The sequence below is a fragment of the Taeniopygia guttata genome, chromosome 4 (assembly GCF_048771995.1).
Source record: "Taeniopygia guttata chromosome 4, bTaeGut7.mat, whole genome shotgun sequence".
In the NCBI taxonomy this organism is placed as follows: Eukaryota; Metazoa; Chordata; class Aves; order Passeriformes; family Estrildidae; genus Taeniopygia; species Taeniopygia guttata.
Window position 1 is genome coordinate 65,820,299 of NC_133028.1, and position 14,464 is coordinate 65,834,762.

General features: G+C 39.9%; 1 protein-coding gene across 1 annotated transcript in view; it reads right to left on the bottom strand.

Moving 5' to 3' along the window:
- The window catches only part of AFG2A (AFG2 AAA ATPase homolog A), a 160,941-nt gene that overhangs the window by 130,314 nt on the left and 16,163 nt on the right, over window positions 1-14,464 (bottom strand). The window contains 2 exon segments of the mRNA XM_030270346.4: window positions 5,451-5,660; window positions 9,825-9,979. Of these exon segments, the coding sequence (XP_030126206.4) occupies window positions 5,451-5,660; window positions 9,825-9,979 (365 nt within the window).

Below are 14,464 nucleotides of genomic sequence, written 5' to 3' on the forward strand. Positions count from 1 at the left end.
TGAGCCACCCCTGCTGCAAAACCTATTTGCTGAGACTTCACACCTCCAGCAACAACTCATTCCTCCATTGGTAACTTGAAGAGAGAGAGAGAAACTAAGTGCTAATAAAAAATAAATTTGCAAGGTAATTGAGAAGGGACAAAGAGATGGGGATTATATTTAACCATTTTCTGCCTGCATATTTACTTTGGATAAGCTTATAGTAAGAATGGATGAATGATTTATTTTTAGTTGAGTAAAATATACAAAGAGCTTCAGGATTAAAAGAGGTCAAAGTATCTCAACTTCTTAACTCTTGTAAAAAATGTCAAATTTTTCATACAGAGTAATTTTTCTATCTGCTAATTAACTAACAAGTTATTGCAAATGTGTTACTGTGGATCTTTTTAGAAATTTTATCAAATGTTTGCCAAAATTTCTCATAAAACCACAATGCTTCTGCATTTTTCATCTTAAATGCCTTGCTTTTAAACTACTTACAGTCACCAAGCTTTCTTATTTCAGGCTTCTGCCCACTGAAATCCCCATCAAAATGCTAAGCTATCTCCCCAAAACTCAGTGACAGTTCTACACAAAGCAAAGCAGTCGACCTTTCCAAGCCTCATTAATCTGCTGGAGCTGCCACAGTCAAAAGCTGAGGGGAAAAGCAGAGGAAACTTGAATTGGAAAATATTTTGACATAATTGACCCAGATGACAAACTAAGCTTAAGCACATGTCAAGCACGGGGAGCGGTACAAAAGCATCGGCTGGGTGATACAGGAAGCTAAACCAAGCCAAGGTGAAGTCAGAGCCCTGGGAACAGTGTATATTTTTGTAATTACTGCTCATTGAAAAAAGAAAAGATTCCTTCAGCCCAAGCTCTTAAGTAACAGCAAATAAAAGGTCAGGAATATTTTCTCTTTTTATTTTTAAATCACACTGTAGTTGGATCTCCTAGCCAATGTTTCAAATTAAAGTTAAGAACAGTATAGTTCACATCATCTGTACCAGTGGTTTGCTCAGTGCTGACATCCTTAAACACTCCTTACTGTCACAGGTGAGTCTGGTTTTCTTTGTTTTGTATGGTGGGTTTTTTTTCAAGTACTGCTTCATCCTGCTTACAAAAATTATCATGTCTCACTTAGCTGAACTGCAAGGCATTTAACTTTTTAAAATTTAAGCTGGTTTTTTCTCACTGCCCCTAATTGAGGCTTTGCCTTACTTTTGATTTTAAACAGACAAATGTTAAAAAACACTAAGCAGCAAAAGGAAAAATTATGTTTCTAAACCTTCACATGCATATAGAAGTTACAGAATTTTTCTTGCTATATATCTTATAAACTCAGGTAATCTGCTTGTTGGACAGAAAACAAAACTCCAAGTCCCCATGGATCAGACCACTACAGCTGGGTGATAGTGTTTATCTGGATGGGTACCCTGATAGTGCCTCCCAGCCTGAAATCTTAAGAGCAGACTCCACTGTTCATTCTGAAATAGGTTAAAGCCTAAAAAAGCTCAATAGTTTTTTTTATTTGGTAGTAAAGTTAATGACCTAAATAGCACAATAATAAGAGGGGGAAAAAAATTCCACATGGACTCTCTGCAAATTGCCTCCCAGAGAAGCAACAGAAAAATCTGTAAGGAAAAGTAATACTCATTTGATTCTTAGCACAATACAATGACACAGGATTTCCTAAAAATAAAATAAACTAAGAAATTTAAAATTGAAGAGGGCAGTCATAACACATCTAAATATACTAAGATACAAGACAAATGCAGAGATAATTATCTATGCCATACAGTAAGATAGGTGAGTTTCTTCCAAAACTATAATATCACCACAAAATCCTAGTGGTCTCACGAAAAATATAGCTCAAAAAAAACCAGCTAGTCAAAGCTGACCCTAAGTGCAGGAACTGTCAAAACAGTCCACAGAAATACCTACCACATAAATAGTCAAAAAAGGGAATACAGTGACATTAATTTCCTTCATGTTCAGTTTCAGAAAGCTAGATGACATCTAAAGCAAATATGTCAGAGAGACAGGTTGTATATAACAGCAAGGTGTCATCAGCCTGGCAGAAGCTGAAAGTTATATCCCCATCATATTCATATGGATAGGTCCAATACCTGTATATAACGAGTTTTTCTTACTAGCACAAAAAATGCATAAAACACATTTCAGAAGAAAATTACGAACTTTGGTACAAGCACAAGAGGATTGTGAAAGACAAAAGTGCAGAGAAGGCTGACTGAAACAGTCAGTCAGATCAAAAGCTGTTGATAAATCAAGACTGATGTTCAATCCTGCAGAATGAAAAAATTATCCTAATCCGTTCCTTCACGCAGTCTTACACTCGCTTGTATCCAGGAGTGCAAAACATTGAAAAATCTCCAAGCAGCTGAGAACAATTCAGTTGCCTTTTCCATAACAGAGGTTTGGAGGGGGGAATGATCCAGATGACCACTAAAACCCTGAAAAGCCTCAGTGCTACAAGAGATATAGAAAAAGGGGTTGGCGGGAAAGAGCAGGAAGAGCCATCCCCTGGAAAGTAGTTGACAACCTCCTCCCCAGTAAATTTAGCAAATACATTGTATTAGAGACAAAGAAAGTCAAGAGAAGGAACAAAAATAAACTATTCCCCCTAGGAATTATATGCAAGATGGCTTTGTAAAACAAACCAACCAACAAGCTGCTTTGCTCTGGAAAAGCAAAAGGTCACCAATCTTGGTGCAAATACAGCTATAAAAAGTTTTTGGCCAAGTATCAAAGAGCATGTTTACAAAAGGGCAACATTCATTGTAACACTAACCATTCAAACCTCACAATAGATTTCAGAAGAGAACAGGATGCAACGTCAAACATCTGTTATCACGTTATTTTCTTCAGCTCCTCTGCCCAGAAATGACATGGAGACTCAGCCCATCTCCCAAACCTCATGAGAGGCCAGTCAGACGTGGGCCAGAGGCTGCCTTGTGACAGCTCCCCATGCCCAAAACAGATGGGAAGGTCACATTCAAACAGTTTGCTCATAACCCAGCTGAAACGTCTCACTGAACAGTCAGCTGTCCAAACTGCACAGACACATCTGGCAAACAAAGCCTTCCTGGAAGCAGGCTGGGGCGGGAGCCATACCTGCTGCAACGAAGCAGGACAGCCAGCTCAGACAAAGACAGTACATCCAGCACTGATGGCAGCTGGGACATACTGTGCCCGTGGCTCTTACACACAGTGTGCAGATGCAATAGGTGCAGCCTTCCAAAAATCACCGAACCGAGCAAGCACTGCATGTAACTGAATCAATTTCCTCTCAGGTTTTCACAAAGGGAGAGGCAGCATCCAGCAGCAGGCTTCCACAGCTAGAGCTGTGCCTCCTGCCTACAGTCCCAGCTCCAGAAGGGCCAAGAACCTCTGCCCTCTGCACTATCCCAAAAGAGTATCCTACAAGCTGTACAGCAGACACTTTTCATCAGAATTACTTACTTGAGAGAGACTGGAAGGAAAATGCAAGTCTGAAAAGGAAATCATCGAGAATTGCACTTTCATTTCAAAATGCCTGATGCCAGTTCCAGGGATGGATATCCAAGACATAACACAGAGAAGGGGAAAATTAATACGGTTCTAAGCAAGTAAAGAAAAATCCCCTCTCAAAAACACCCCAACAAAACAAACCAAAACCCTATATATTCATCTACTTTGGATTTATTGCAGGAACACTTGCAGTGGAAATTAATTAATGCCTGTTGTGCTTGAAAAAGTTTTACAGACAATGTTTAACACATTTAGTACATGATGGATGTTGCCTTTTTCTGTCCAGGAAATAAATGTAAAGTAAGAGTAAGTGGGCTATGTTCCCTTCCTGGAGTCAACATGTCCAAGGTTGGACATGCTCCAGAGATGTGCTTCTTGAAACATCTGTACATTGAATATTTGACCAGTTCCAGGCCAGGGGATTTAAACCAAGTGGGAATCACAGGCAATTTCCTAGAGCCAGACACTTCTGCAGCTTGTCAATGATGGGGAATGTTGCACGTGCAGAATTCCACCATGGAAAAACGCTACATTACTGTACACCAGCATTTCCCATCACTGCACCTTTGGATACCTCCTGGTTAGCATGAGCCACCCTTGACAATTAACTCCATCAGTAAAACTGTCTGATTGAGGGATACAAGATAGCAACAACACCCATTTTCAACTGGTTGTTTTTTTGGTTTTTTTTCCCCCAGACTGCTACCTTTTTTCCCCACCCTCCCAGGCACCAGTGCTTAGGGCGAGACAAAGAGGAATGTTTTCTTACAAGCAGAGGCGGAGGAAAAGGTTACCTTGTTTACCAGTAACTCTGGAGTACAAAGAACTACTTTGTCTTTATGGAAGAGGCAGTAAAGGTAGTGTTTCTTAAGGGCTGAGGTTTCCAAGGCTGCCCTTGTTGATGTGACTGTGACCCAGAGGGCTGCCTGTAATCCCAAGGAGCCCAGGCAGTGAAGGGCTGCTGGCTTCAGGGTCAACACAACTCTCTGCTCCCAAAGAGGATCCACAGCTACAGCGTGCCTGAAAGGATGGGAGGAGGAGGAAACTGTGTGGAAACTAACACAGGAGGCTTTGTGAGTAAAGAGATGGTCAACAGAGAAGGGAACGTGATCTTACTGCTGAGGAGGAGATACTTTCAAAATACTTAAACAAATGTTTTTTCTTGCACTTCATTAACATTCTGACACAGCTGCAGGACTACACCATGTGGAATTACTCTGCTATCTTTTTTTTTTCTTTCCTATGCAGTGAAGGTCAGTATTATTATTAAATAACTTTCATTCATGTGTTTTCCATACAACCCACAGTGATCAATTACACTGATTCATAGGCAACAAAATCCAAAATTTTTCTATACTAAGTGTTTCTTAATGCTGAGAGACTATCCCATTTATACAAGAGTATTCAAGATATAACTGATTTTTCAAGCTTTTCTAAAACTGATGAAGTAGAACTATTTCCCCAGGAAAAAAAGGCAAATAGGACAAGAAAAATCTGTAATGAAACACAAACAGTGCGATAAAGAGGGTGACCTTCCTGAGGAATGAAAAGGAATGTAAGAGATTAGATGATATTTTCATGCACGCAAGTAATTATTACAATAACAGCAGCGTCCCACTATCCAGAGTCACTTTTCATTTACTGCTTTATTTGCAGTAAAAATATTGTTGCCACTTTTAGAAAGACCTTAAGCAATGCCAATATTTAAGACCTCACTCCACAGCTTACCCATCCATCCAACATCTGTGCTGACAAAATAAATAACAATTCTTTTAACAGCATACAAGAAAACACAAATTTACTTGGTATTTACAAGGTGTTTGCTGAAGCATCTATAAGGATCAAACACTACAAGCCACTAGATTTTAACACTGGAAGTTGGTAAAACCATCAGTTGTTATGCAGAAGTTAAGAAAATGTGAGTGTGAGTGGCCTACCTTCACTGCCAAGAAGTTGAGGCCACTTTCATGAGCCAAAGCTTTTGCTATCATGGTTTTTGAGCACCCAGGAGGTCCATAAAGCAGGACACCCTTGGGAGGTTGGATCCCCATTCGGATGAAGGACTCTGGATGTTTGAGAGGCCATTCCACTGCCTGCTTCAACTTCAGCTTGACGTCTTCTAGTCCTCCTATGTCTGACCAACATACCTGCAGAACAGAGCATTTTTGCTGAATTCAGACCATGGAGCAGAACTATTAAAAAAGTAAACAAATCAAAAAATCTCTATAGAACGTGTAAAGGTTCTTTAGTAAAGTTGTTTTTAATGAGTCGCTTCTTCAAAAAGTTTTTATTAAACAAGAAGCACAAGACAGGCTTGTCAGGAAAACATAAAGTCATGTGTTTTGTCCTACCAAAAAAGCAGACAGATCTAAAACCTGCCACACCTCTTCCTACATGGCTGTCAACAAGCCTGAGACTTTTCTCCACATCATCCCAGCCTGCTCTTCCTCTGGTCACCATCCACTCCCATTCACTTCAAATATTAAACATGTCAAGGCACACCTAAATCAAATGATCTTCTGCCTTAAAACACTCTTCCAGAAATTTGCTCAACATAAATCATCCTTCAGCTCTGGAAAGTGAGTTATATGTGAAAAGCAAGCAGAGTGTTGCTGAGAGATAAGGTATTGTCTTTCCCCTGAGCTGAAATCTGGTGTCACCTTGGTTTGTCCCTATTTTCTCCTGATGCCAGGACAAGGAGTGGAAACTAGAAGTAGACAGTCCCTGAGAAAGGTAATTTAGTCTGCTATGGAAGTGGATGAAAAAAAGCATTTGGATGTGGTGCAAGAACTTTTATTTAAGACCAAGCAAATTTCAAATCAAATAAAATTTATCTTAGATTGTCAGACTTTGACATAGAAGAAAATTACAGAGAGCAGAGAGCAAACAGCAAACATGTCAAAAGTTTGTGTTTATGAGTCAGATATGAAACAGTGTGACTATTCATAGTCACACAGTGTGACTTTGATTTAATGTAAAAAGATGTATTACTTACCCTTACAACAATTGATTCTATGCAGGAGCTTTTTAAACTGCACAGAATTAAATTTGACACTCTTAGCAACTTTTTCTGAGGGAATAAGACAATATAAGCTTCTTCTCCTTTTTTCAGTATCAATCCTTACTCATACCTGGCAAAGCATGGATTAGTCATTCTATCATCATGTCTTTCTATCTAGACAAAGATTTTGACAAACATGAACAAGACCATCTTGAAATTAATTAGACCATCATGAATTCCCTGTAAGTTTCAACAACAGAAGGCAAAATCCATTAGCAGTACTTTACACGCACATAAAAAGATGGCAAAAACACTTAAATGTTACTTTTACTCTCTTAAATATTCAGTCATGTACCCTCTGCAAATATTCAGTCTACTGAATATCAGTCAGGCATCATTCAAGTGATTTTTCAGACACACTCCATGTCATTTAAGACCAGCACAAGTGACAGAATTGTACAGAAAAGGTGAAGTAAGGTCACCTTACAGGAAGGATGTTTTCAGCAATCTGGAAACTTATTCTGACTTCACCTACATTTTAAATTCTGACAGTACAAGGCGTGGAATTGGTACAGCAATAGTATTAAAAGCAAAAATAGCTAATAAACCATCACCTTCACATTCTGGTGAATTCTAAACAGGACAAACTTGTCCTCATTTCAAAAGGAGAGAGATAAGCATGGGGGGGAGAGGGAAGGGGAGAGAGTTTGGGGAACAGTCCCATCAGCAATAGTTTCACTGCTCTCACCTGCACAGGAACTCAAAGGAGAGGTCTTGCAACACCAGCAATGAGGTGTGACGTTCTGTCACTGTGGAAATGGCTTTAAAGATTAGCCTTGGGGCTGGGCTCACATAGGGAAAACCAGCTCTCTGCTACAGCGTGTGTACAACACCAACATTTCATTACTGCTGCAATCCTAAGCTCTCCCCAGGTCAACAGAGCTCAGAGTGCGATGCAGAGCAGCAGCTCCCCAGAGGTTATTAAATACAAGTAATAAAGAAATAAAGCAGGCAGGCAAAGGATGTCTTATCCAGAATCTTTTGCCTGCAAAGACACAAATCTGAGTGTTGAATTACAGTAAAGGGAGTGAAGGAGGCAAGTAAAACCCAGAGCACTCTCTGAAAAAAATTTCATAAAGACCCATAGGAGAGGGAAGAATGGCAACTGTAGTGCAATTCTCCAAAGAACTGCAGTATTATCTTCCTGATTTATAATGTGCATCCTCTCTCCCCTAAATCCCTGCTGCAGAAAAAGCAGCCTTCTAAAAAGGTTGTAACACATAGCAAAGTTCAAGAAAGGCTCTGTAAAAACCAAAGGCAATATGCTACACAGAAATAGGCAGCAAGGATCTTACATTTGCCTTGGTCACAGCCAACACAACTCAGACACAAAAGGAAGGAATTGTGGCTTTATTCAGAAGTTACTTTGAACTCCTGTCATTTGATTGGCACATGGCTACTACAAAGCAATGAAATATGAAAGGGCCCCATCATCTGAAAAATGAAGTTAAAAAAAAAAATCTCATGTATGTCAGTGGTTTTACTTGTAACTAACTACATGGGCCAAAAGTCCCATCCACACCAAGGAGGATGCCAAGTGAGTACTGCATCTGCAATAAATACCTAAAAAGCTGATATTATTAATATAGTTCAAATTCCTGTCTTCTCTTTGGTAAAAAAAAAATCTTACATCTTATAATTTATTTAGTGTTTGAAGTTATTTTTAGCAAGGATTTTTTAGATTACAGCATTCACAGAATATTTTGAGATGGAATGGACCCTAAAGATCATCTAGCTCCAAACTCCCTTCCGCTGGCAGGTGATATGGGAGGACACAAAATCTGTTGCACCCAGATTACTTTAGAATCTACTTTAAACTCACCCCAGGCAGCAAGCAGATGGCTTGAAATTTACCCTACATCTTCAGAGAATACGCATTACTTTGTGGAAATGCAGGTCTTGTCAGCACAAAAGTAATCTCCACTATGTTGTTAATAAAAGAAATTAATTCCAGTAGTACTCCAATAATTCAATGGGTGTTTAATAAATAAAATCAAGTGACAATTAAGGGAGCCACTAGCAGGATGGTTTAGTGGACAAGAGGAGCCTGAGGAGTAGATTGACTGGGACTGAGAACAGATTTCCTGCAGTACCTCAAGACCTTGCTTCTACCTGCCTATTGTGCTGCTGGGCAGCATTCTACCTGGCTCCAAAGGGGCTGTAGTGCCTGAGAGGCACTGCAAAGGAATAACCTGAGCCCACGAGCCTGCAGCACAATGAGCAAGGCAAGAATCAGTAACTTTGGCTCTCAGCAGAGCCACTTAGCCTTGAGGATATTGGTGACATGACACCATTTCCAGGAAAAGCTGTATGGGGCCAGCCCAGGCATTTCTACCCTGCACAGCATGGACTCTCTTAGCAAGCCAACTGTGACATCCGAGCTGCCTGCGTGCAGCATCCGGTTCAGATTTTATTTCCCATTCCTATAAGTTTGAGAATGAGGGTTTACCATTGTGTAATCTAATTCCCAATGACTCATTGCCATGCAATGAAACATAAATGTTTTCTTCTAGGGCTTGGGGAGCTGCTGAGGAACCCCAACACAACTGCTCACAGAATCAGGATTTAGTCACATTAAATACAAAACTATTTTGCTCAGTCTTCTTAACATAGATCAGAGCTGCCTTAAACCAGGTAAGTTCCCCACACCAATTTATGTGGGGTCTGCTACTGAACTACTATAATATGTAATTAAGAGGGCAGTGAGCATGGTAAAGATGAACCTGCCACCACCAAATGAACTGTTCATATAATGACAGTCACCTGACAGGTGACTGTTTGGAAGTCATAATCAGCCTACAGCATTGAATTCTGCCTTCATGTGGCATTCAGGCCACATTTACATAAAAATCAGAGCAATCAAGCTGCTCACAGATTTGTTTACACACACTTTAGTTATAAATGCTAACAGTTGGTTTCTGCTTTAGTTTGTGTCTGCTTCCCAAAAGGTTCCAGCTTCCATGGTTGTTTCAGACCTTCCTTGAACATGCATCTGAAGATTTTTACCCCATTAATCCACTCAGCATAAAAAAACACAGATCAGGAGATATGATCCTGCACTCCAAACTCTTCCTGAAGTATTAGGAACCATTCTGCAAATGGTTCTTCAAAATGATAAATAAGTAAATAAGCATGCAAACAGAAAGATGATGCGTAACATTTATCAGTAACTTGAGGCTTACACTCCATAAAATCTCTCTCTTTATGTGGCCCTGACAATGTTGCCACAGCGTTGCACAAAACCACTTACTTTTGGCACATCAATTGCCACCTCCCTCATGGCACTGGGCCTGACATCATTCATCCCCTGCAGGAAGTCATTGAAAGCAATCATCACTGACCCAGCCACTGCGGTGTCCCACAGGCCTGGCCTCTTCCCCAGCACTCTCCGCAGCGCGTACAAGCCTAGTGAAACAAAAAAACATGGAAATAGGTGGGCTTCCTCCTGGTTCTCATAAGCACAGTGTACCACACACAAACATACTGCAGCACTGGAAAGGAAATGATGTTCAAAAGAGTGTCTCAGTGCTGGGTCTGAACTATGTCATAGAACATACAAGACACTTCTGATAAGAGAGCACAAAAAAGGGGATTTAACAACCACAGATAGACTATAAGTTACATCTGTTCCAAAAGACAGAATGAAACAGCCTTGTTCCCGTTTTCCCAGAAATGAAACTTTCAGGGCAAACTCTCCAAAGGTCCATACAGCGATCTGAACACATTACTAAACCATAGAGGAAGTGGGACAATGAACATTCAAGGACATGTTAAATCAGCTCACAAGAAATCCACAACCTTGCCCACGTCTCTATTATCAGGACAGTATCTTCAAAAGGTTTTAAAAAAACCTGATGAGATTGCTTTAACTTCCATCGGAACCCTATTTTTCCATGTAGTAAGATGCCAGACACCTGCATTTTTCTTTATATGGAACAAACATTCCCTACGACACTCAATAGTTCTTTGTTCCCCTTCAGCAATTACACTTTTCAAATGCAGGCAGAGGTTTTACCCACTCTTTTTTCTTTTCTGGACAAATCACTCACATACAGTATCTATAAATCTTGATACTAATTCCTAGTTTCCTCCTATAAATCAATCCCCCAAAAGCCACACAAGTCCCACCTACTCACAAATCAATAGTCCTCGGGCAGGACTGAGAGGTACCATTGGCAGTTCCCAGACACTCCCAAGAGAGCAACTGAAGCCCCTGTTGTGTAAGATGCCCAAAAGCAGGATCGTTTCCCCTGTATAATTATCCCTTTTAAGGCCTAATATAACTTAAGAGTTTTATTGCTTCTGCTTCCAAACCTGTCCTATGACTGAAAACATTAATTTTTTTTTTTTTTGTATATTATTACATGGTAAGTATAATTTTAGGTGCAGGTACCCACACATCCAGATATGCAGTATCTGTTACCATGTATTTCAAAACAAATGAAGCACTTCATACCACACCAGCTCACCTTGCATGACCATAAAAAGACAAACATTTGTTAAGTCTCTTCTATATTTAACCAAACAAAACATCAATTAGTGCTACAGGAAAGGACAATAAAAGGGATAAGCCCTTTCTGAAAATAGATGTGGTTTTAACTTTCAGCAGATTGTTGTCTTTTTTTCTGCAGAGGCACTGGTAGATGCAGACATGCAAAGTTTCTGACAATGACAGGAATTCTGCATTTCCTACAATATATACAATGTGTGAAGAGACATAATATGTCCCCTGTGAAGCAGTACAGCTGGTGTCTCTCCATAAAGTGCCAATTACGGCAGAGTCAGAGCACCTGCATCCAATACCCAGGCTCTTAATACAATACCAGAAAGAAAAAAAAGTTTGTATTTCAGGTTTCCCCTTACACAGAACATCCAAAACTAATAAGATACATAAATAAAAACATTCCATGAGGCCAAGGAGTAAAATGAAAATCTGGTCACCAGAGGACAAGTATAAAGTATAACTGACTCATTTTAACAACTCAAATTTCTCACCCACTTCTTCCTTCCTCTGAAGAAGTTCATTTTAAGAAAAAAAAAAAAAAAACAAACCAAAAACCACCAAACAACTTAAATGATGCAACATAGATTCACCCCCTCCAGGTTTAAAATTTTTATCCAAATAAATAACAAACTGAACATATTATTCCAGTGTCATTGCAGCTAAGACTTTGTGGGGTGGGAATGGGCATTGGGGTCTATTCTTATGATTTCTTTCAGGGCAGTCAATTCACATGGGTATCTCAGTTTAAAAAAATGCAAGTAAATAGCATCACACAAAATTAAGGCAAGAGAAAGAAAGTAAATTATAAAGATATTGACTTATTTGAATACCTATCTACTCCATGTGCCAGTGTAGCTCAGCACTCATTTTAAATGTTATTTTCTTTTTTCCATAACATGAGGATGTCTTAAAACTAAGCGGGTTAATTTTAAAAATTGAGAGAGAACACCAACAAAACGCCCAAGAATACCACTGCTCTTAAGTTTTGTTACAGCCAGTTCTACGAGGAGTACAAGTGAAATTGCAGTCCTCAGCAGTGGGTTTGAAAGACAACAGCCTTGATCCAGAACAGGAATAAAGAGGTCACAGCTTTCCAAACAAAGCCAGAATTCATTTCAGCATGTGCACGCACACGCCACTGCACAGGTCAGCATTTAATTGAAACAATGTTTTACATTAAAACAATAATAAAAAACAGATTGAAAAATAAAGCATGATTCTTCCTGTTTCCTCCTGTTATCATAATCATTCTTTCCTGCACTTCAGATTGACCTCTAACAAGAGGGGCACGGGGGGGAGGGAGCCTCAGTAACAGGAGAAGGATACAGCCAGCGGCTTGCCAGAGGCAGGAAAATACATCCTTGTCTCGAGACGCTGAAAGATGGATTTAACATAAGGAAATGTGGGGTAGGATGCAAACCCTGCTGCCAGAATCAGTGCAGAGGCAAAGGAGGTGGAACCCTACTGCAAAGTGATGTTCACCACTACACAAGTTATAATGCAGATACAAACAGGAACAGCTCAGAAAACATCAGGCACCTGGGTGTCTTCCACATGGGGGACACTCTGGTTTAAGCACAATGTCATTGCTGTGAATTGACTCTGAGCACAGCATTTGTTTCAGCTCTGCTTGCTGCTTTTCAGATGTTACTCCATTCTTCAGGGTTAATGAGTTCCAATAACCCTTTTGGCAGTGCCGGGGGGGGGGGCTCAGAAGTGGATGAGTGGGTTTTCCATTTTGTTCCAGTCCTGCATGAGGAGAGGAAGGACTGAAGTGCAGTTATCCGGTCAGTGGGACTTCACACAGGCAAGGTATACCTATTTTGAGCAAAGGGATAGTGAACAACACTGATCCTCACTGAAGTAGCAATGGAAAATCCCGGTTTAAACAAAAAAAAAAAATTAAATAAAATGAAAAGGAAAAGAAAAAAAAAAAGCGGCATAATAAAGCACACATGATTACAAACAATGGAAAATAAACAGTTTGTTCCAGCCCAGCAACTGTGTGCTCTACCTCACCAACTCATCCTGTCTGTCTAGAACAGAGGAAACCAAGTGGACAGAGGGAAAAAACCCAGCAGAACGCCCTGTCCTGGTACAGATGATCCTTCTTTGGTACCAGGCTATGCACAAGGTCATTAGCATTGGCTGCCTGTAAGATATTCTTGCTCATAACTTGGCTAAGTTTTGGCACATTAAGTCATAATAACAAATATGTGAGCCTAAAAATAGATCCTACGACACTGCTATTATTTGTCAGAGTCTGTGTATCATTACACATCACTGTAAATAATAGAAAGCAGCCACTCAGAATGACCAACATATATATATATATATACATATATATATACACACTTTAGATTTCCAAAACAGAATATATACACAGCACTTGAGGAAATAAACTGAGCCCAACAAAATGGTTAATCATGCATCTTTTACTGCCCATCAGCTGTTCCTTTTGCAAATCCATCCTGTCTTGACTTACTCTACCAGAATCCCAACACCAGAATTTTTAAGTAGCTTCAAAGAAATTGCTATCTTCTTGTAAGATTGTTTACAAAAGTAAATGTTTCTTCTTTCTCTGCTGATCTGGCATTTCCCTCCCAAATTCTTCTGGCCAAACTCAGAAGACACACACCATTTCTCCCTATCAGATCCAACATGATCCTCTACCACGTGGCTGGCAGTGGAATGCTCAAGAGAGGGGCATGGATTGGTAAGACCCCAGATTTCTGATGGCAATGGAGTGGGCACCTTCCTCTACTTCCAGATCTTTACATACTACACTTCAAAATGTAATAGGTTTATGCATAGAAAAAGCATTTCATATAACTTAAAGTCAGTTTAAAAATGTATTTTAAACTTTTTTTTTTTTTTTTTTTTTTAAATTTGACCCATACATAAAACTGTATTTAGGAAAAAAAGTCAGGAAGCAGAAACCTTGACTTTTTGGTCTCAAAACCATATTCTGCAATCTGTCTTTAGTTGCCAGGACTATACAGGAAGAATTCCTGAATAACTTTCATGCAGTGTTTGCAGAGGAAAGATAATGCCCTTAAATCCCTTGTAACCATAATATTGCAAAATCACTGGGCTAACCTGAGCACTAATCTACTGCAGGGATTATATCCACGATTTATAGTCCTTCCTGGAGAGCCCCGACATTTGCTGGAACATGTCTGTGGAGCTATCTGAAAGCTGCTGAGAGGTGTGACAGGGAGGGCAAGGAAGGAAGGAAGGAAGGAGGAGCTGCATTTTCAGAACTTCTTTCGTAGAGGAAATGGTTTATTCACAGATCAGGTACACACACACGTCATTTATCCTGACACTGTGACAACAGAGGGAAATAAGGAATACCATACTGCCTGTTCCTAGCCTGCTCCCAG